The sequence below is a fragment of the Melospiza georgiana genome, chromosome 1 (assembly GCF_028018845.1).
Source record: "Melospiza georgiana isolate bMelGeo1 chromosome 1, bMelGeo1.pri, whole genome shotgun sequence".
NCBI lineage: Eukaryota > Metazoa > Chordata > Aves > Passeriformes > Passerellidae > Melospiza > Melospiza georgiana.
This window is the reverse complement of record NC_080430.1, coordinates 143,500,839-143,523,726: the sequence shown is the minus strand read 5'-3', so window position 1 is coordinate 143,523,726 and position 22,888 is coordinate 143,500,839. Positions and strand designations below refer to the sequence as shown.

The window sequence follows — 22,888 nt, the reverse complement described above, 5'->3', positions numbered from 1 at the left end:
CACACACAATGACTAACCAGATGGAAGATGCGATTTCTCAGAAAAAAAAAAAAGTGTTAACATTTCTTTGCCATGTTTAAGTCACCACGTTTAACTCAAATATTAGTTTTTACCTGAAATAATGTTGAAACCAAATATTAAGCCAAGCATATATGGAACTTTTGGAGGATCACTGTAGAGTAGGGATGACATTTACTTCAGTGTTGACCAGCATAAAATCTTGGCATATGTTATGATGGTGTGAAATTCTTGCTGTGAGACATATTTCCTGTATGGTTTCCTAAGCTTTAGACCATGCAATATGCAAGGTTTTCCAGATTAAATTCTATTGTTCCATATATGAAACATCCCTTATAATTTAATTATTATTTTTTAATTAATTTCTAGAGGGAGATTATGTTTCTGGATTACAACAGTATCATCAATTTAAAGAGAGATTTCTAGAAAAAGAGCAGGACAGAAAACATTGTTTCAAGTCAGCTCTTTTGTTCAAGACTTTGGTTGTTTATTTTAAAGACAGTGTCTTAAACAATTTTTTGTCTAATGACTGCTTTTCTATTTTAAACTTTAAACAATCTGTTCCATGAACCACCTGGAAAAAGCCATAATGAAAAACAGTTGAAAACATCCTTTCATTATAATTCCTGGAAAAATGTGCCAGTCATTATCTATAATGAGACTTTTGTATTTACAAAGAGTTAATTTAAATATCATGCTGATCTCCCCTCTCCAAGGAGCACTGAATGATCAGAATTCATTATGTTGCCTGTTATAATGCTGTTATTTCTTGTTATAATGAAGACAGCACAAAAACCACACCAGAATAGAAGATACATCTGGTAAAACTGAAATGTCATTTTACACAAAAATCTTTTTTCTATTCCTCATACTTGGGTCAGACCTGCACTACAAGGCAGTGCCTGAACACTGACCACAGCTTTCATGATCCACTCTCAAAGGCTGACTGACCCACAGAGATAATATCAGAGGTTCCATTACTCAGCCACACATCCTAATAAGAAACTTTCCCATTTCTGCACCACAACCACTGGCAGGTTGGCTCACAGACACACCTGTCTATGCCTCATCCAGGCAGGTCAATGGTTTGTACAGATGGCCTGAGACTACCAAGGCAGAGGAGCCAGGGAATGCTGCAGTGCCTTACATTTCATCATGGAGCTGTTCTGGGCTTTTATGCAACTGCATCTAAGGAGGTTAAGGAGCTGTAATTAGCACACATCACCTCACTGTCACTGCAGCTAATCAGGCTGAAAAATCCCAAGTGTCTCCACTCCTGAGCAGCCCTGCTTCTTGCAATGGAATTTTCAAGCCCTTGCTAATTGCTCACAGTGCTTTCAGACTCTCTGGCACCATGGAAAGCTTCCTTTTGGTGTGGAAACGGGGTGGGGGGGTGAGATTCTCACTATGGAAGTGACCTTTTCTCACTGCTAGGAATCTCAGCAGAGGCATGGACTCTTCTGAAGACATCTATTGATATGAACAATACAGACCAATTTGAAGGTATATTCATTTTATTCTTACTGAATTTAGGGGTAATCCTGAGCTCTGTCTACACTGTAAAACGAACAGCAACTCAAAACAAAATATTCAGGGTGTTACATCTGGTACCACACTGCCAGCTGCCAGCACAGCTGTGGCTCAGGCTCAAAGCATCCAAATCATGATTACAAACAGCCGAGGTTATGAGATCTGCTGGTAAGTTGTGGTTGTTAGAGGCTCAAGTCTTCCTTGCAACTATTCAGATCAGACCACATGATTGACAGCTTGGGGTCAGGATAGCAGCCTCAAGCTTTGCTCATTGAGAGCATCCTCCCAGAGTGAGACCTAAGTGTGCACCTGAGCACACCCAACACACACCAGGTGGATAATGGCACAACATTAGGAGTCTGTAGCTGAGAATGGGCTTAACAATTCCTTTGTTACCTTGAACAGCCATTGACTCAAACTTGAGAATCTGTAGCCTACTAAATTGATACCTGCTCAGTGTTCCTACATCATAGACACAGATTATCTAAGACCCAGCTGTTGTAAGTAACCAGCTGCTCTTTCCTGGTTCTGGCCAGTGCCTGTTGGGCTTCTCTCTTCCTTGCCTTCCCAGGATCAATGGTAAAACATTTTTCATCGCAGGTCTGGCCTTGTCAGCCTGCTCTCTTCAGGCTGTAGAATACTGTCTTCATTTATCAGCTTCAGAGTAATTTTTTACTGAAGTAATTTTGAAGATTACATGACTGTTTCACAATATGAGGTACAAGTGTACTTGTAGCAGAGTCACTATTTAGGGAATGTCATAAGCATTAAAAAAATTCTAACAGCCAAGAACTAAATAGTGTTTAGATGTTTATATCCTTCTCATATCATGTTAACATGATTTTAGTTTTGCTTTGTAGCTATCCTTGCAACTGTACAATTTTTAGAAATGAGGTTTCATTAGTTGACCTTGAAAAAAGAACCCCTTATCAACTCAACAACAAATAATTTTGTTGTGTTACTATGTCAGATGGATGATATATAAGTTGCTACAGGAAAACATACTTTAATGTCAGTCACTCTATATCAGAATTATTTTTTTACAATTAGCTGTGTTGCCAACATAAATGCAAAGCTTAAGTAGATCTGCACATTAGAGATTAATAAAAAGGTAGAAAACACAAAAGCTTCTGCATGTTTTTCTAGAGGACACAGTTTAAAATTTCAAGGACAAATATGATATGTAAAAGTAGGGTAGTGCACTATATAGTCATTGAGTTTTTAAGTTGAAAAAAAAAAAAAACCAACAAAAAAACAAGCTAGCAATCTTCCTTTTTATTGAAAGGTCACTGTAATGCAATAGGACACAGTAAGCAGTTGTGAAATTAAGCCCTCCAGAACCTGGTTGCAGCTTTGGAATGTGACCATTGTTGTGCAACGGAGTTTGTCACCATCATATGAAAACCCCATTGGGAAATACATCTTTTGTTTACCTGCTCATCACAGATAACCATCAACTGATTCACATTCTGTAGTATTTTATTAAGGTCTAAAGTAATACCCAAACTCCAAACATGATCTTTTTCACTAAACACCACTATTGAGAATTTATTCTAAAATTGAGAAATTTTAGAATAAATTTCATCCATCCTACATACAAAATGTTTTCTCTTTTTTTGTGTTTCTCTTTAAAAAGGAGGTATGTCAACAGGCTTACAGCCTATTAAAAGCTTCTCTGCTCTTGCTGCCTAATTTTACCCACCTAAAAAAATACAATAATGATGCTGAGCTGGATATTCGGTGGAATATTAATCATGCTGATGTCTCAAGCAGAGGCTTCACCTCTGCTCAGGAGGAACCGGCAGCAAAAGCAAATTATCCCACACGTTGAGACATCTATATAAGCAGAAGTATGAGCACATTGTTCTAATTACAACCTCAGTTCTCTGGAATTCTGGTGAATCTCAGGGCACATCTTCACAGGTGGGTGTAAACAGAGCTCCTCTGCCCATTCCCTTGGTTAAACTGATGGAGACTAGTGCTGATTCAGAATTTGTATAGCCACATTTGCATGGCACTGGCTTGACTAGATGTAGAGACAAGGCAGGCAGAGGAACTCAATATGTCTGCACATGTCTGTAGACATTCATCCTGAGGTGCAGACCTTCCCCATCCTACAGAGGAACACATAATAAAGATGTTAATCAAATTTCTCAGTGAGGGAACCAGAGATACTCCAAGTTCATATATAAACTAAAAATATGGCTCCAGACTTATTCCTAAATGTGAATTTAGGAAAATCCAGATTGCTAAATGTGGATTTAGGAAATTAGCTTTGCAATATGTAGTGTTGATGCAGCAAGTTAACCTTCAGTATCTTAATTTCCTCAAACAGCACAATTGATCTGAAATACACAAGCTAGTTATGTCTTAAAGGAGGAGTTTTTAACTTGTTTAGTTAAAAACCTTTATCTTCACTCCCATCACCTTTGGTGACTTGACGAAGGACTCTCATGACTTGGAAGATCTCTTCATTTGCAAACATCTGTTTGTCATTTGATCTGAAGTTAATCTCAGGGCAAATTTGTCCACTAACACATCACAGACACACCTGCTACAAGAAGTATAAAATGCTTGCCATAGGTTTTAAGTGTGCAAGGAACCAAAAACAGAGGCAATGAAATCTGCTAGACTAATGGCTTTTGAAAAAGGAAAGCACTTGGCAGCTGTTTAGAAATGAGCATTTTAACATTCAGACTCTTTACAAAAGGTGACAGTGATTAACAGTTCAGTGATGCCACTGGATCCTGTATGACTATGCTTGTGAATCAACCTCAGACAAACTGCAGCAAAAAAGGGCTATTTTTAAGATTAAAGGCTCACAGGACAACCTTAGTCAGAAAGGTTGGTTCTAATAGGGCACAGTCACATAAAAATGGTGCAACAGACAAAGAAGTTTTTTTCTGGCCATCTGTAGCTCATGCTGTGCAAGTAATTTAATGGCAAATTTGTTTAGTAATAACTATATTATTCATAACTCCATGGGAATAAGGAATTACAGCCTCAGCATCCTATCCATTCATTACATATGAAAGAGTTCCTCAGGTTAGATGTAGTACCTGATAACATCAATTTGAAGGGTGGGGGTAAAAAGCCTCTACTCTGCTGCTGAAAGCAGTGCAGGACCTGGATATATCTACAGAACCTAATTTGTTAGTCCAAAACTCCTGTCACTTTTCTGTTGACAACTCACAGACACCATGGTGCCAATACTGCACCTCAAGCACACTTCAAGACTCAGGGAAAGAAAGCAGCAAGATCTTCATCCTCACAGCCTGCAGTGGTTAAGAGGGTATGAATTCTCTCAGCACTCTGCATGATTTACAGCTTCCTATAATGTGTTCTGTTTGCTCCATCATGTGAAAATATTAAAGAAAATCATCTTGGATTCATAACTGGAACAGCAAGTGATCTGAGAACTGAGAGTTCTCACCTGTCATTTTTAGATGCACACGTAACAGGATGTTGGTTTCACTTCAACAGAGTATTTCATATGCATGTGTGGGAAAAACAAGTGAGTACTTTGTAATAAAGTTCTCATTAAGTTCTAGACTCTGCTTCCATGTGTCAATCTAGAACTCAGCACATGGTCTTTTGATGTCCTAGAGACTGCTTTGCTCTGTCAGTGTGTGAACGTGTACATGGAACACTGCACAGGGAGGGGAATAATTTGCTATAGCTTAATAGAGACATTACTTACACGGCGTGTACAGAGATGCCCAAGAGATATCATGCCTTAGGCAGCTCCAATCCTCCTGATGATCCTCTGAGCAGAAAAACCTCCTACACAAAGCTGTCTTTTAAAAGGCACAGTCTTACTCCTATCATATATTCTCATGTCTATATTCTGCCTAAGATGCCTGGAGGTGGGGCTGAGGCACAGCCTATTCAGTAGCTATGAAGAGATTGCTAAAGAGCATATACCATGAGTAATTACTGAAAACATTTTAATAACAGGGATTTGGGGGTCACTGTCAAAGAGTTAACACAAAAATAAACCAAAATCCTTTTCCACTTTATACTGTTTGATATAACACAATCTTTTTTTGTTCTAGGTTTAGGGAAAATAACATGGTATCATTTTTAGTATGATTGTTAGTCAGGAAAACAAAGAAAAAACACTTTAAACTTATTTAGTTAAATTTCCTGAACAATTTTAAATTTTAAAGAGAAGTCTTCAGTGCAGTGATCACAGATTCATGTTGAAATGAGACAGAAGAGTGCATATCAGGACAATGCTTAGGATGTCACTGTTAAGCTTAATTAATCATTCTTATTTCTCTCTTGAGTCATCATAATGAGATTTTTTAATAGGGAAACCACTTCAAGAGAAATTTTTGAAGTTGATGTTCTAAGAGATTAGACAGAGAAAATGCTTTAGCTTACAAAGATCCTGCACAGCACATATTATTAAATGTACAGATGAATGTAATTTACAGTCTCTATTTCCATAATCTGCAGTTTAAAGGAAGAGATACATAGGAAGCTTCTTCTCCATACCAAGGGGTGTGGGTTTTTACAATTGTAGGTGAACTTACATTATGAATATTTTCTTTTTATTTTTGGTACCTCTTCTGATCACATGCAGAAGGTTGCACACTAGTAGCATAAGATTTTTCTTCAATTATCACAGCAATATTTTTAAGTAGAAAAAAAAAGGAAAATATTAAAGAATTTCCTTATCTACTGTTCTAAGAAGTGGCTTTTAGTTAGAAATAACATTTAGGTGGAACAAAATTTTAGCAGAATGAAAGTGATATTTGGCTCTGCCATTTCAGGATTTCATCACATGGTGACTTCAGCAAGTTGCTTTTGGTTTCAGCCCTCTCTCATTACCCCTTCCCATCTGACTGGAATCAGCTGATCTTTCCAGGCATTCCCACAGCCAGCCAACAGGCTGCTCACTGTCAGATCCCCAGCACCATATTTAGGGTGTGCCTTTTACACACGGAGGCCAATAGGAACGCAGTTGCCTCATTTTGTCTGCCCCTTCAGAGCTGTCTGCCCTCCCACCACAAAATCCTTGCCAATTCAAGAGAACACATTCTCAGCCTACAGGCTTGGCTTTCTGATTCTACATATACCTTTGCCGACAATGCAGATCAATAACAACAATAAAGGTATTTTAATATATATAAAATGTCTTACATAACCAGAATAAAATGTAATTAACTTTTAACATCCTTGCAATGATTTCATTATTGCAGCTAAAAAATAATTCTCTGAATCCATCTCTTCCAGAATCTCCAAGAAAAATACTCTTTGTTTCACCGTTTTCTGATTAATTCGACTTTGGAAGAAAAATAAACACATTGCTGTGTTCAATATTGTTGCACAAGAGAATTCACAAGAATGAAATGTGTTCAAAGTTCCTAGAAAAAAATGCAGCAATGCAGGCTGCCAACTTGTTCAATGTCAAGCTCTAGGCAGTACAGCAGGACTAGCAGTAAATGACTCATAGTGAGTCACGCTTTAGCTATTTTTGCTTTTAAAGTGATGCCAGGCGCTGTGTTAATATTCAACCCTGAGTAAATTTAGCAATGCAAGAAAACAAGTGTTTCCATGGTTGCTCCTTCACAATGTTTATGGTATATACACAGCCATTAGGCACAGGAATTAAGCCAAATTAAGAATATGGAAATGTTCCTCTTTCATTTACAACTGAATTTTGCTACACTGGCTTTCATGACTCACAAAGCTACTAGTTTTTCCAACTCTAACAAAAATGTAAAGCCATAGCTAGCACACCACTGTTGTGTTAGTGGTCAATAGCCACTACTTTCCTCTAAATTACAGTTTGTGCGGTGTACAAGCTTGTGCTGAGCTGGAAGCATGATAATGAAGTATTTTCTTCATGACACAACAAGACTGGCAGGAAGGCCTCACTAGTGAATCTAAGTACATCCATCATGGGTAAAATGTTCTGTGACACTTCTAAGAAGGAGCTGGCAAAGCTAAAGCCAAACAGGAGGACTGAAGGGAGGCAGGAGGTTGTGGCATCACCTGAAAAGGGAAAGCAGCTCCAGAAAAAGGAGGAAGGACGTTGATTGAGGCTGGGGAACAGTTGGGTAAAATGAGAGAAGTGGTGATGACAGAGCATGACAGAGCTGGAAAGTATCTTTTCATGACATAGCTGTGATATGACAAAACCCATATGCAGGCATGATTTCAGTGCAGCAGTCTACACAGCCAGTCATCTTAGGTGAGCAGGTATTTGTGGAATTCTGGAATATGAGCCCAACTAATGTAGACATATGACAAAACAGATATAGACATCAAACAAAACTCTTCTGAGGATCAGAAAAGAAGAAGTCAATCTGCACTGTAGGGAAAAAAAAAGACCCACAAAAAACCCAGAGCACTGGATGCTGCAGCAAAGGTTAGGTGAATAGCTTACTTTGCCCACACTAATAACAGAGCTGCCAAATGACTACATGTGATTGCTAGTTAAACTTTTTTGTTCCCATTTTAATACAGTGATTTATTCATTAGTCTTAAATAGCAGTAATTACTATTTTTATTGTAGAAGCTGATAAAGCAATCAGAAAGCTTTTACATTTTTTCCCTCGAAGGAAACTCTTTAGCTTTTCTGCATGAAGTCTTCCATGCTGCAATAAGCAAGGACTGTTCTTCTGCATGTTTTCCTATCTGACTACAAACTAGCCACTTAGTTTATACTGGGAGTTCAGATAGATCTTGATGAACAGTCTTCCTGCAAAAACCTCTTTTGATTTTACCAAGTCTCAAACTGACCCTTCAACTTCCAAATAGGAAGCGAGAGGGTGGGCCAGATCCAGAGAACAGAAGCAAACTACTGAAGTCCAAAATGATGAAAAAATCTGTTCCATGGCCTCTTAACCCTGAAGGTATCTATCTCCAGTAAGTCTCTCCCAGGTTCTCCAGGGATCTGAAGATTTGAGTTCTGTATTTGTCCAGAGCTGCCCCAGCCTGAAGATCTAAGAATACATTAACTGTCCTGCAAGCTGTGGCTCTTGAAAGGAGGCACAGCTCCATTCAGGTGGAAGCAGAGAAGGTGATGATGGAGATGTACAGAACCCAGATTTCTTTCCATATCTTGGCTGCAAGTTAATCACTGGAGTACAAAGTCATTCATTCTCTTCCAGTCCTCCCCAGCCCCCTTCCACTTCCAATGCTATGGTGGCATTTTGCTACAACTGAAGGACTGGAGAGTGCCCTCTGCACACCTGCCTGCAGCCAAGGGGTTGCTGGAAAGCCTATGAGCAATTATGTCAGACGTCAGATGTAACCTCCATCCCATCCAGCAGCCTCTGATGATGAGTAATGAAAATTGCAACAGAGGGCATGAGGCAGGGAAAGCCAACAGCAATGTTTTCCTGGTATCGTCCAGTCTCCAGTAATGCAGTCAGGGGAGGATCCAGAGAGGAGTCAAACATGTCATCTTCCTCTTAAGGGCTTTTTTAGGTGCTTATTTGTGAATTTATTGGCTTTGCTTCCTGGGAAACTGCTGCAGTCACAAGGCTATGGTATAAACCAAAAGCACTCTCACCCTCACTCCATTAACTGCTTCTCTCCCTCAGGTATTTTTAGTGCCTGTTGGAATACCTGTTAAGCAACTTGTCTTTAATCCTAAAATCATTCACTGCAAGTCTGGTAACACAAATCTACATCCACATTTCAGATGATATGACACGATAAACCTATCCACACTTGTAAAGTCAGATGCTATGTCTGAAATCAGAGCTAATAACTGCTGAAAGGTGACAACTTAAACCACTCCTCAGTTGTGACAAAATAGCTGAATGCTCCAAGCCTGTTTAAGTGTTAATGCCAACAAAGGTGTTTGATTTCTCTGACTTTGTGCTAATGGAGATTGAAAGCAACATCTCTTAGGTTACCCCTGAGAAACAGTACACAGAATTAGCACTTCAGCTCCCCGATAACATCAGTAATCTTTTGAAAGCCTGAAATTCTAAATCTACAGATTAGAGCCATGGTCCATTTCCTCTCCAGCTACATAATACAAGCACAGAGTCACAGTAAAAGAGATTCATTACCTTTGTGTTACTTTAAAGTTGGCACATTTTTAGTCAACTTATGCAATACCGTGATTGACATACAGATGTAAAGCACTCTGTGCTGACAAACAGATTTGTCACTGAACAAAGCTGTTCAAGCAGGTGTGCCTAGCTCTCCTCCTGGGAGCCAAGACACATAACTCAAGGCTCCAGCATGAGGTCCACAGACCTAAAAGATGGGTGTTGCAGTCCTTTAGTGCTTCCCTAGCTTTATTCCTCCATTTCAGCTCAACATCTAACAGATTTGGGGGAGTGTGAAGATGATCTCCAGTATATTAATGGCATAAAATTTAAGTTGGAAAGAAACCAGACTCTACTTTAAGAGGGAAATGAAATTATATGGATATCAAAAATTACAGTAAGCAGCCAATGCACATGAACATCTGATATGTTTATTAATCTTGCTGTACACTACTATTTTGTATGTTATTATATGTTGCAAGTATAGATCAGGGAAAAGCAAAATTCCACTGATTTCAGACCTACACTGGCACTTAACAAAGCAAGGTCTACCTCAACCTGCCACACTTCTGAAGGACACACCAAAGAGCCACATGGCAAATAGTTTCAGGACCCATAAAAATACCAAGAGTTTTACTTTCTCTGAACTGGATACTCTGAAGTTACCCTGCAATGTGATATGCACTGATGGATTATTTAGTCAGCATTATCTCAGAACTACTTGCCTGTTTCTCCTCAAATGTGTTTTGTCTCAGCAGTCAATACAAAGGCATTACTTGGAGTAGTAGAGTTCTACTTGAATTAGAATTTCCACTGATCCTTGTGCATACTGATGGCACAAAATCCCACCATACAAATGACTGAAATTAACATATAGAAAGAGTGAAAAAACCTCCTATCCCTCCACTTAAATATTCAAGTAACAGGAAAAAAATGAGTAAATAAAAAAAAGTTCTCTAATTTTAAAGCTCCACTAAGCCTTATTTTTCTCCTTCCTCCTCAATATATTAACTTCAAAATGAGAGCATCTCATTTAAAAATTTTAATACTGAGATGTTTTCCCTTTCTTCTTTCTTTGATTTTTTTTTCTCCTTGGACTGCTCTTCACCTCTTTTCTTGTGATCCCACTTAAAATTTAAACTGTAAGCTCATGGCAAAGGATTGGAATACCTGTATCATCTGACTTTTAAACCTTTCTGAATAGTGGGCAACAGATGTAATGGCAAGTAAAACTGTACTTAGCTGACAGAGGCACTCCTTGTATTTTCACTGCTCAGATTTCCCAAAGAGTATGTATTACTACACCAGGAAAGAAGTGAATGAAAACTCTAAGTGAAATCACTGGTGATTTATTACCAGAAGGCAATTGGGTATTCCCATTGGGTATAACACATCTATTTAACATTTCTGAAATTTAGATACAGTCAAGGTTTAGTACCTATCCCCATGCTTCTCACTCATCTGAAATTTATAAAATATTTCTGATGAGTTCAAGCATGGTCACAAAACATGAGATTTTATAAGTTTCCATGTTGCATAACTGGATTACCATAGAGTCAAGAGAGACAGGAACTGACTGAATCAAACTAAACTCCATTGAGGGAGAGCATCTCTATAAGCCAGAGTACAGTGCTGGAACAAGAACAATGAGCAAAAACTTGGCCACAGACTTATTTTGCTTGAAAATTTCTCACCATCTGAGCAAAGTTCTAAGGTTTTTTATCATCCTTCCAAGAGAAGCAACAAAGAAAAAATTAATATATTTCAAGATGACATTTTATTAGATATTGTGATTAAATGCAACATCAAGGGAATAGAAGCAGTATCTACAAGCTCCCTTCCTGACCTATATATTCATATGAACAGTAAAAATGCCATGCTGGTAACCATCAATGTGCTCAGTTAAGAGAGAATTATCCCATAGCAGTAACAATAAATTAACCTAAGTATTATCCCTAAGTGTATAATAACAATAAAAAATTATTTCCATGTAACACTTTACTTCCTTTCTAAATTTTATAGACTCAGTGCTGACCTGAAAGCCAGGCTGATATAAAACCAAGAATTACATCCTGAAAAGACTTTTGCAATGGAATCAAATATAGCTCTTTAAAAAATATATGTATAGATTAGATGGCAGGCATAGAAAGAGATAAGAAGATCTTACCCTTAAGCATCTGCTGATTAGAAGGGTAGATATTTATAACAGGAAAGACCTACATCAGATGCTGTTTCTGATTTAGATATGTCCTCCCTGAGCTGAGTGCTTTACTATAGGACTAAAAAGTCAGTGTCTCTCAGTATTTCCTTCCGCAGTTGTTGCCATTTTGATATATAGTTAAATACACTGTGGACAGAGAGAGAGGGAGACTGATTCCAGAGTTACAGGTCAATCACTTACTAGGCCCAGTGTCAGTCAAATTCTGATTTTAAATCACCAAGACTGAAACTCAGGTCTCTTATACTCCAGGTTACTCAAAATGGAGAAGAGTTGTTGGAGGGGGTGGGTTGATTCCTCTTTCATTTTAACTGTGAATTACATGTCAGAGCTCTAAATGTCAAAGCAAGAAACTTCTTATTTCCGTCAATTGCATTAGAAAGGCAATCATTTCATCAAAGAAACCCTCACCAGGTCTATTGGCAATTGATGTTCTTCATTAATCCACTAACACAGTTCTTGTTAATGCAAGCTTCTGCATTTTCAGGAAAAAAAAAAATCACTAATTTTTACCCTGGAAAAGTCAACCAGATTGCAGAAGGAAACTTCTGATGGTTTCATTCATTCTGGTCTTCACAAATTAGCAAGGATAGTAGCTGTAATGGTAATTTTGCACTCTGGATATTGTTCTTGGGCACCATTACAGGTCCCATTGCTATATTATGTGAGCATCCCATTTATCTAGTTTATTTCTCTAGCTGATCTTTCCAAAAACTGTGAAACAGAGTAGCTTTGACTCATTCCATGATCAGGCCCTCATCTCTTAATCCTTCAAACTACAAGTGGGCTTGCTCACTCCTGAGCAAATCAACTAGTTCTTTCCAGGAAATACCCAGACAGGACAGTCCCAAAAGGAAAAGCGATGCCAAGTTTCTCTTCTCAGGACAATCCTTATGCCCTACCCACAAGGCAGCTCTCACTCACACAAATGCCTCTTGACATACTTGCTTTACTCCTCTGGGGCTGCAGTTTTCCCCCTCAGCATCATGCCATGAAAACATTACTCTGGCACACTAAAACACACTTAGGTTACTATCTACAGTTCTTTGAACTCAAAAAATCACAAAAACATAAAAATGATGCTTTAGTACCACTAGAGAAGTGGGGCAATTGAATGTTTTGCACTCAGTTGGACATGGCTGCTTTGCTCCACAAGCCACCAGCCCAGAGCAGCAGGATATGAGCCAGGCCAGGTCTCTTCTTGCACAGTCCACAAACACAATACTCCCAGAACTGAATTCCAGACTGGGGTGTAAGGTCCAGACCCACAAAGTTGTAAGGGACCTGACTCCCAGTGATCTGTTCTGAAACTAAATGACTTGATCTAAGACAACAAGAAGGTAACAAAGCAAAGACCTAAACCAAAGACTCCTAAACTTCAAATGACCTTCTCAAGTGCTGGATCCTCTTTCATTTCTTTACTAGCCAAGGCGCTGTCTGTAAGGGATTTTACGTAAATGAAAAGCGCATATCCCACACACATCACTGAACTGTCATAACACCAATCCCACTTTCAGCTGGAATTTTCAACTCTTGTGCTGAAGTTGTTTTCTCATAATTAGTCAGTAAGGGGATTTAAAAATATTTTTTACATTGAAAATATAAGGAAAAATACACTAACATTACTTTTCAGCTGATTCTCTGCCATCAGAGCAAAGTATAGGGACAAAAATAGGCTAACTAAAAAGTAAACTACAGCTGAAGAGAAACCCAGATCTGCAAATCAGTTATGTGAGCCCATACAAGCAATATCAAATATTCCCTCAAATTTCACCACTGCTCTGTGGCAAGAGGTAAAATTAACTTGCCTACCTCAATGTGATGTTGTGAGGATTAATTGGACGAAACTCATCAAGCAGTGTAATACACAGTATCTTGCTGCAGCTTGTTTTCTTATACTGCTAAAAGCAAATCAAAGACCTTAGTCTTTGCTGGAATCTGTGATAGACTGTTTTAAAAATTTAAAGATAATTTCTTTCATAGTGACATTTTTTCTATCCCAAACTGTATCTAAAAAAACATTTTTTCACACCATTATTTCTCAGCATATGCATAACTTAAAATACATGTATCAACAGGGCATATGGCATCTACTTGAATTAAATTTAAAATCTTCTCCTTTCAAAATATTTGCTTATTGATAATGACTATAAATCCATACTAGCAAAATGATACATACTTTTTCCTTTTAAAGACTCAGAGATTTTTTTTTTCTTCAATGGAGAATGCAAGAAAGATCCTTACAACTGCAGTGTAGCTACTTTCCAAACTACATTACAGTGACTGGTTTCCTGTGACAAAAACTTGTCTAAACTACTATTTGTCCCCCATTTAAAAAAAAAAAAAAAAAACAAAAAAAAAAAAAAAAAACACAACAAAACACCAAACTTTCCTGCATTTGCCAAATCCCAAATCCAGTCCTCAGTCCTTAAACTGTTTGGCATAACCAGCAATAAATATTGTCATTCACAAACTGTTTGGCAAAACCAGCAATATTGTCATTCACTCAAATCTTATCATTTTCCACAAAATCACTACTGAAGCATGCATCTGTTGTGTGTTTGCAGAACCTGCAGTTATCAAGGATTCCAAAGTGCACGTTATCAGCTGCTACAAAAGGGCTATGAAATCTGTCATCCTTTGTGCACCAAACGTGACACTAAATAACCTTCAGCAAATACACTAGTGGCAGCTAGGGTCACAGGAGCAGAGATTATACCTTCTGATTAGCTCTCCACACAGAGTATCAAACATTTAAACAGATGCATGGAGAATAAAGACAGCTCTTAATTTCATTCTGTGAAGACAAAATTTCTCATACTTTCTGCCAGAAGATAAGTGCCTTTGATATGTGTATATGTATGTGTATAAATATTTGTATATATATATATTCTGGCACGAAATAAAAAGACTTAGTAATACAAGTTCAAACAGAAGGTGGGATTTTAAACTTACAGAAGACAGAAAATACAAAGTTACAATTCCTGCATGGTTTCGTTCCTATGGGCTCACTCCTGCAAGGCTCTGTACTGTGGTCATGCTCCAATAAGGAAGCGAAACATGCCAGCAATCTCACTCATTTCAAAGGATCTACTCATAAAATTTAATTTATGCAACTTGCTTAAGCATTTCACATAATCAAAAGGAGATCACTAAGCACTTTGCAGATCTGGGACCCTTATGTCTAAGGACAGCACCAGTCATGTAGTATTAAGGACACAAAAAATATTCTTTACCACACACGCAGTCATTTTGAACTTTCTGGTATTACCAAATTTAGTGAATACTCCTCCAAGTACTCAGTTATTTGGAAAAAACAATGTAGCCACTTGGGGGTACAAGAAATAGTTAAAAAAAGGAAAAATAAAACAACACTCTTTCTTACTGCTTACAGTCTAAGAAGGTTTGAGTAGAAAAATGAAACTGTTTTCCATTAAAAATAAGAAGTGGGAATTTAGGAAACTAAGATAGTTCTGAAAACAGACTTCAGAAAAATCACTTGCTGTTCACATAAAACCTGTCTGACAGTGTTTTGACACATATCAGAGGTGAAGATTTTTCATCACTTCACAAACCCCAGCTAAAGTAGCTGCATAATAAAGGCTCACACATTGAGAGAAAATGTCTGAAAACTGTCTGAACGATGAGCAGAACAGAAACTGCTCTGAGGCATGATCTCATCCTTACTGCCACAGAGATGTACTTGCCCAATTTCATTTCTGCACCCTGGCTGCTGCTGAAGTTCAAAGCTAAGAAGGTCTCCTTCCCACAGAACTGCCAAGGGAAGACAAGCGGAAGGTGACAGGGCACCATTCTCCTCCAGGAGAATTAGAGCAACCTGTGGCACTGCCTGTCACCTGTCAGGGGACAGGGAACAACCCTGCACCTTCCTTTCATCATGGTGGCAGAGAAAAATATAGAGAAAATATATTACCTTAATTTTCTGTTAGTAAAAGTTGTATTTAACTGCTTCACACCGCACCATACCTAAAAACTGCGTTGAGAAAGTTTTTTCTGTCAAATCTCAGGTAATTTCTAAATAGTAAAACAATGCAAGAATATATTATATCCTTGCTCAGCTGTTCTAGAATACAGATGTCAAACTTTGCATAAAAGATACATAATCATTAATGGTAACTCATCCTAGAAAGCAAATCATTTTAGTATCTACCCTGTCTGCTCCTTTGAGAGAGAAAAAATTGGAACAAAAAAAAATTAACCAAGCAAACAAAAAATAAAAACCAAAACAAAACAGGAAAGCAAAGCCCCTCTGACAAAACCTGGCAGGAGTTTTTATGTTTTATCTAACTGAGCAATAAAACCAAATTCCAGAAAAAAGCTAAAAACTGAACCTCAATAGTGTATGTGTTCTCAAAAAAAGCCAGGAATTGTGAAATAAGTTGCACCTGGCAAGGCTAATACTTGAAAACAAAGTATTAACCAGCAGTTGTTGATGAAGTTATTCACACATGTAATTCACATCCAGCAGTTTTCAAGTGTGTCCCAAAATCTGCAGACACATTATACTGTGCTGTTGAGATGAGGCCAGAATTGCAGAACTCATGCTTTTGAAATCACAACTCATACAGGAGAAGGTAAAGAATACAGAGATAACTTGGCTTAAGCATGAGTGCTGAAAATTTAACAGGATGATCTTAATTTCTTCTTACAAAACGACCCCACCAAAACCATATGTACATATAGGATGTTTTAAGGAAAATCACCAGCTTATGGAAACTAGTAATATCTTTTAAAGATTTTATTAATCTTCAGCTCAGCTGGTATTGCAAGTGAAGCATTTAATAAGACAAATCTGGATTTCAGGCAGCAGTAGCAGAATGATGTCCTCATTTTTTAAAGAATATTTTCTATTGTGTTTATTTAATTTGGGTTTTTTTTCAACAGGTCAGCCAGTTAGAACTTCATCCCACAGCTTGAACTGAATCTATCACTTGAGCATACACCCCCTCCTCAGGCAATTACAAGGTAGAAAGTAAATCCAAAGTCTGTTATCAAGATTTTTATCTTCTTAGTTACAAACACCTGGAAATTAGAAATTACAACATAATGGTGGGGCAGTAGTAATTTTATGGTTATGCAGGGAGTGAAAATTACACTGTTTTGTGGTCTGCAACTTGGTATGTTCATTCTGAGAGTAGTGCCAAGAGCTTTATTAAACTCAGAGATCAGTGCTAAAATGCATAAAGATGGAAAACAAATATATTAAGCCTTCAAGCTCTAATCCTAAGGAGTCTTGAGATACCAGATCTGAAATTCACCTTGTCAACCATGTCCTATAAATCTCTATAGAGAAGCAACCCAAAGTCCAGTGGGAAAATTCTTTCCACTGGTTTCTTTGGGTTTTGGATAGGGCTTCAAAAAAACCCAGAATTCAAGGATAGCTACAGGAGAGCACCCAGAATATCATTTTCCAATGGTATAAATCATTAATCTATGACTCCTGAAGTTCCCGAGATACCAGTTTATGTTGAAATCAAATTGTAAGATGGGAGGGGATAGGTACAGGGGTCAAGGGGTCAAGGGACAGCAAGCAGAATAATATGATTTCAGAACATAATCATGATGATTAGGGAAGAGCAACACAAACAGTGTCAGAGCCCATGAACTTTCCCAGCACCAGTAATCAGAGTAATATTTTAATGACTGCTATATGTGTGGGGCAATAAAAGTAGACAATTTTGTTGTTTTGCATAAATAACCAAACTGTTTACTCTTCAACTTTACTGGTAATTTAAGCACAAATAACTTAAAATTCTAATACTTGAAAAATTCTATGAATTTGGAAAAAATGGATTTTAGTAATCTGCAGTGTTGGACGGTGCGTGCACAGAAGCTGTAAACCTGAGAACACGTACAGTAAGCATTTTCCAACAATACAGTTCTACCATTAAAGCAAAGGTCTTCTTAGTGTTGCAACACATCCTATGTTGTGAAACAGGAGCAATTTGTTTAAGTGACAAATGAAAACAGCTTACCTAATCCTTTTAGGAGATCCTATCAGTTAAGAAAATAAATGCAAAAGGTCTTCAAATGAAAAAGCCCACCTTACCAAAAAAAAAGTGGTTTTCATTATATTTGTGTTCAAACACAGCAGGAGCTGTAGGAGTCTAAATAAAACTATCAAGGTAACTACACTGTTTTTTTTCTACACAGACATCAATTTAAGTAAGATTTTAAGTTTTTAAGAATACTCACATCAGTTTGAGCCATAAGTGGCAGTTAGTCAGATTTTACTGCTTAGCATTCAAAGAATCATGTTTAAAAACTCAGACTTACATTGTTTCTTCATCTCCTTAAGTTGATCCTTAAAATGCATATATTTTTCATTCTTTTGTAAATCTGAGTCACTGTTCATGCTCTCCATTTCAAGGAATTTTTCTTGCGCCAAGTTTTCTAAATCTGGTAAATTTTCTGGTTTTTCTTGTTTTACCTGTAGGGAAGAAGAAATAAAATGTATTCATTATGATACATTTTAATACAAAGCAGAAGACATCAAGCAAAACTTCATTAGCATAATCTCAGTTTCTTTTGATTACAGTTAGGCTTCCTGCTCTGAAGCCATAACCTCCAAGTAACTCATTTCAGCAAAAGTAAGCATGAAATGTAGATATTAGATTCTCAGTGTCATTTAACTCATTTTCTGGGTATTTCTCACAGTAGCAAAAGGGAAAATTGAACCTTGTAGTCAAATTTATCTCTGTGAGTGGTGAAGGTAGACATGTTAATAGGAACCAGCGTAACACTTGACGAGAATGAAACCAAAGTCTATAACTCTGTCTAGAAAGCAAGAAGATAACAGAAATCCAAAATAACTTTTAAGAGTTTTGCAAAAACCACCAATCTCATCACTTTGGAATCAGGTTTACAGAATCCCATAATCTACATGCAAGATTAGTGTGCTAACACCAGCAAGAACGTACAGCTAATGTGAAAGGAAACCAGCTCAATTTATTTGTGCTATGTGAACAAGAAGTATTAAGCCACACAAGCAGGCAAAAACACAGTTTTTTGAAAAGTACTTACTTACAGCAAATACAGATCATCTGGAATGATCTGAAGAATAAATACCCAGAAAAGGGAAGTCATCACATAGGCAATATTAAGATATTCTAAGAATGCAAAAAGCACATTGGGAACTCCCTAGAATCAATAATTGGAGTTCTCTGTTTCTCAAGGCAACATTAAATTCTAGTGAAGTGAAAACTTAGACAGTTCTTCATAAGAACTAGCTCAGGGACTGTGGTAGGGACTGTGCTGTGCAATGAGGATCAGCAACAGCACCAAGTCAGAAAGCAGGTGGACATCTGTCAAATCCTTAATGCTAAGCATTTTCTGAACCAGAAAAAAAGCTACTTCATGTCAAAACATGACAATCTGAAAAAAAAGGAGGTAAGCACCATTTCTGCTGAGCCACTCTTCCCCTACCACACACACTAAATTCTGCCCTTCACCAGACCATGACACTATTCGTTGTGAAAGACAGGAAAAAAGGAACCAACTGAGAAAAAAAAAAAAAAAACCAAAAAAAACCAGTCCACTTCATCAAATCATTTACAGGTTTAAAAGTTTACAGAGACCTTGTAAATCCTACAGAATATATTTTGTTTCAGGAGTCAAATAAATTTAAAAATGGACTTAGCAGATACATAAGATGAAAAAGAGCCAAACTTTACTATTGCTTCAGCAAAGCAAAGTACTCCATAGAACCATTACTTCTTCCAAGAGCAAACTCAGTTTGGCACATTTACTTTCAGCAGACACAAGTTGTGGCAAGAAGAAAAATAAGAAAAAACATGCACTGCCAGGTGATAGCATGAAGTTTTCAAAGGCACCTGGAGGTAAAAGATCACCTACCCTAACATCCAGCTGTAAAAGGGAAAGACTCAGTAAGACTTTGGTACCAAAGGAGCACAGTGACTATGAAAGACCAACAGCATGTCATCAGAGATGCTTGGACTGCTGCAGGAGCCAGGCAGGAATGTAGAGTTCTCATCCCATGAAACCTGACCAAAGGAGCAAAGGAAAAGAGAGCATCCTGTGCCCAGTGCAGTGAGGACAATCATTCACACTCAAATCGTTTGCCTGTGCCAGCATCACAGCACACTGCTGCAACAGAAGACCTATCACAACCCCAACCAGCATTGTTCAGTACTCAGCTGGAGAAGAAACTTGGCTATCAAGTGTATTCAAGAACAAAAAGGCGCTTACTAAATCAAAATTAATTTAAAATGCAAGACATTACAAAAGAATGCTTTGATCTGGACTCATGTAGTGCAAACATATTCCTTTTGCAACATCACACTGGTTTTACCAACATTCTCTCTTTAACATAAAAGTAACATGTAGACACACACAAGAATAGTCCAAATAGCCCACCACTAAGATCTGCCCTCATGACAAATGAAAGTACTGTAGACATATAGAAGATGCAGCTGTGTATACTAAAAATAACCCTGAAGTGCTTCTAAGTTGCTGAGACTGACACCAAGAGTAAAATAAATTATGTGGACATTCATCACAGGCATCCATTAGCAGTAAAGACAATGTCAATAATCTTTTCCTCTCCACAGGGACCACATTACACATTGATAGAGTTACATCAGGATCTCTTTATCTTTTTCTTGACTCATGGAAGATTTGAGTGCAGATATGCATCAACATAACATCTTCAATCATACCCTCAGACTGAGAGGTGAAAAGAAGGGCACAGTCAATGTGCGTTCAAACAGTGGTTCTCAACTCCAACTTCCAGAATTAAAAGACTTTACACATATGAGCAGGAAAAAAAGGCAGGAACTGTAACTTACAGCATTATGCTCCCAAAAAGAACATATGTTTGAGAGGGTGCATTACATCACTCTGTGCTGGTGCTACCTCACCTCAAGTGCTGTGTGCAGTTTTGGGCACCACAATGTAAGAAAGATATAAATCTGTTAGTGAGCACCCAAAGGGGGGCCATGAAGATGTTAAACAGCTTAGAGGATGGCCTTTGTGTCTCTCTTCTAGCTCAGGACAGTCTTAAGGTTGTATGCACACAAATAAACTTTGTCTGTGCCGCTGTGGAGCTACAAAAATTTGCATGAAGACATCTCACCAACCTCAAGAGAATGCTTACATAAAGCTCTCCCTCAGCACCCAACTAATCACACAGCTTGCTGCCATAGGTCTGTTAAAGTAAGAATAGCCTGCTATTTGCTAAGGGCAACATGAACAATTCCACCAGCTATCGAGAGAAAAAAAAAGTCATTCACACCAGCTAAATTCCCAATAGCAACACATTACTAGATTGTGGGGACAGCCCAGCAATGCAGCTCATGTGACAAAGGCTCAGAGAACCACCTCATACAGAAACCTAGAGTCAGATGTGAGAGATGCTCAAAGAATGCACTTTCTTGTAGTTTAACTTCTTTCATGTTTACAATTTAAATTCAGTTTCTGTTCACTTCCACATGATTGCTTTCATTAAAATGATTGGTAGAGACACCATTCCTGACCACACTCAGTACTGTACCACACACATGCTATTACTGAAATGCCAGGTAGACCTTCTGGAAGGTCAACACATCACAGGTTAGGCATGTCCACCCACTATAGTAACAAGCAAATACATTTTGCTCTGCACAAGCAATTTCTCTTTGGTGCTGCATATCCTATGCCTAAGAGAGGGTTAGAAGAGGGTTGAGAATGGTCTACACAACAACATAAAGGAAAACAAATGAAAGAAAATGTCCCATCAGTCCTGGATCCTCACAGTGGGACAGAATTACAACATCTTACACACTACATCAGCACAACACCTTTACAGGTTCATTACAGTTTTCTTTAGCTCTTGCCACCCACCCACTCCTACTCTACAGATTCCTGATGGATATAGGAATGATGGGATCAGCATAACAAAACGTCTGAGGGCAATACAAACACAGGGTATGGCTAAAGGGACAAGGCAAAATTATCAGTGTTCAGGGCACCAAGCTGGGGTCATGCTCCTTCTTGGTCTCACAGCAGCATGTCAGATAAATGCTTGCCAGCAGACCTGAAGTCACTGACATGTTCAGTTCCTCAGAATAAGTTACTTCACATGAGAACCATGAAAGACACGTTAAGCAAACTGTTGGTTTAGCAGCACTGTCAGCCAAAACCAGCATGCTAAGTAACACCTTGCAGCCATTAGTCAATCCATTGAGAGCTACATCAATTTTGAAATGGGGTGGAGGCATACACACCCTACAAAGCATCCTGGAAATTACATGTAAGGATGAACTGGGAGTGTTCGGGACATATGGTGGAAAGAAGTATCAGTCACAACATCTTGTTTACAGCAACAGAAAAAGCAAAGGCATCTGCTGTGCCATAGCAGCAAAGAACCACATGGGTTTTTACATGGGGGTCAGCAACAAGGAAAACAGACGTGTTATATATAACATACATATACATACATGATCTACCAGCAGTCCTGATAAGAAAACACATTTGCAAACACTAAACACATAATTGTTTAGGAAAACAGCTGTAGTTAAACTATCAAAAGATCCATTTACTCATGGCCTCACAGCACACCACCTGGTCAGAGCCATACGTGCAAAACGGTTTCTGTGCTTGACAGGCAGTATGGAATGAGCCACTTCATGACATGTCTTCTGCCAATATCTGTCTGTAAGGATACACCTTCCTCTCAGGGATTCTTCCACTGGGAGTGTGTCTATTTTATGCCTAAACTGTTAAAACTATGCCTCCAAAAATCAGACTTTTTGAAAGGCCAGCTTGGAGAGCCAAAGGGAAGAGTAGATGCAGGGTATTCCAAGGGACAGTCTGAGGTATTTTTATTTCATCAATTACCATAACCACCAAGTCAAAAATAAATTATTCTTTTCCAGACCAATCTCAATAGACCAATAGAACGAGTAAGGTCAAAGGTAGCATAGACTAAAATTGGACCAGTTTGTGGTATTAGTCTCCATACAGCAAGGGATCAGTGTCTAAAAATGACTAATTAGCATAACTCTGCATGCTGCACTGCAGCATTTAATAATTGTCCTGCCCAGTCCCAAAACACTTCACAAACATTAAAGAATTTAGCCTCAAA

The 22,888-nt window shown here is 38.1% G+C and overlaps 1 protein-coding gene across 1 annotated transcript in view; it reads right to left on the bottom strand.

Moving 5' to 3' along the window:
- NSMCE2 (NSE2 (MMS21) homolog, SMC5-SMC6 complex SUMO ligase) overlaps positions 1 to 22,888 on the bottom strand; it is a 126,304-nt gene that overhangs the window by 48,102 nt on the left and 55,314 nt on the right. Inside the window, 1 exon segment of the mRNA XM_058031473.1 lies at positions 18,082 to 18,235. Within this exon segment, the coding sequence (XP_057887456.1) occupies positions 18,082 to 18,235 (154 nt within the window).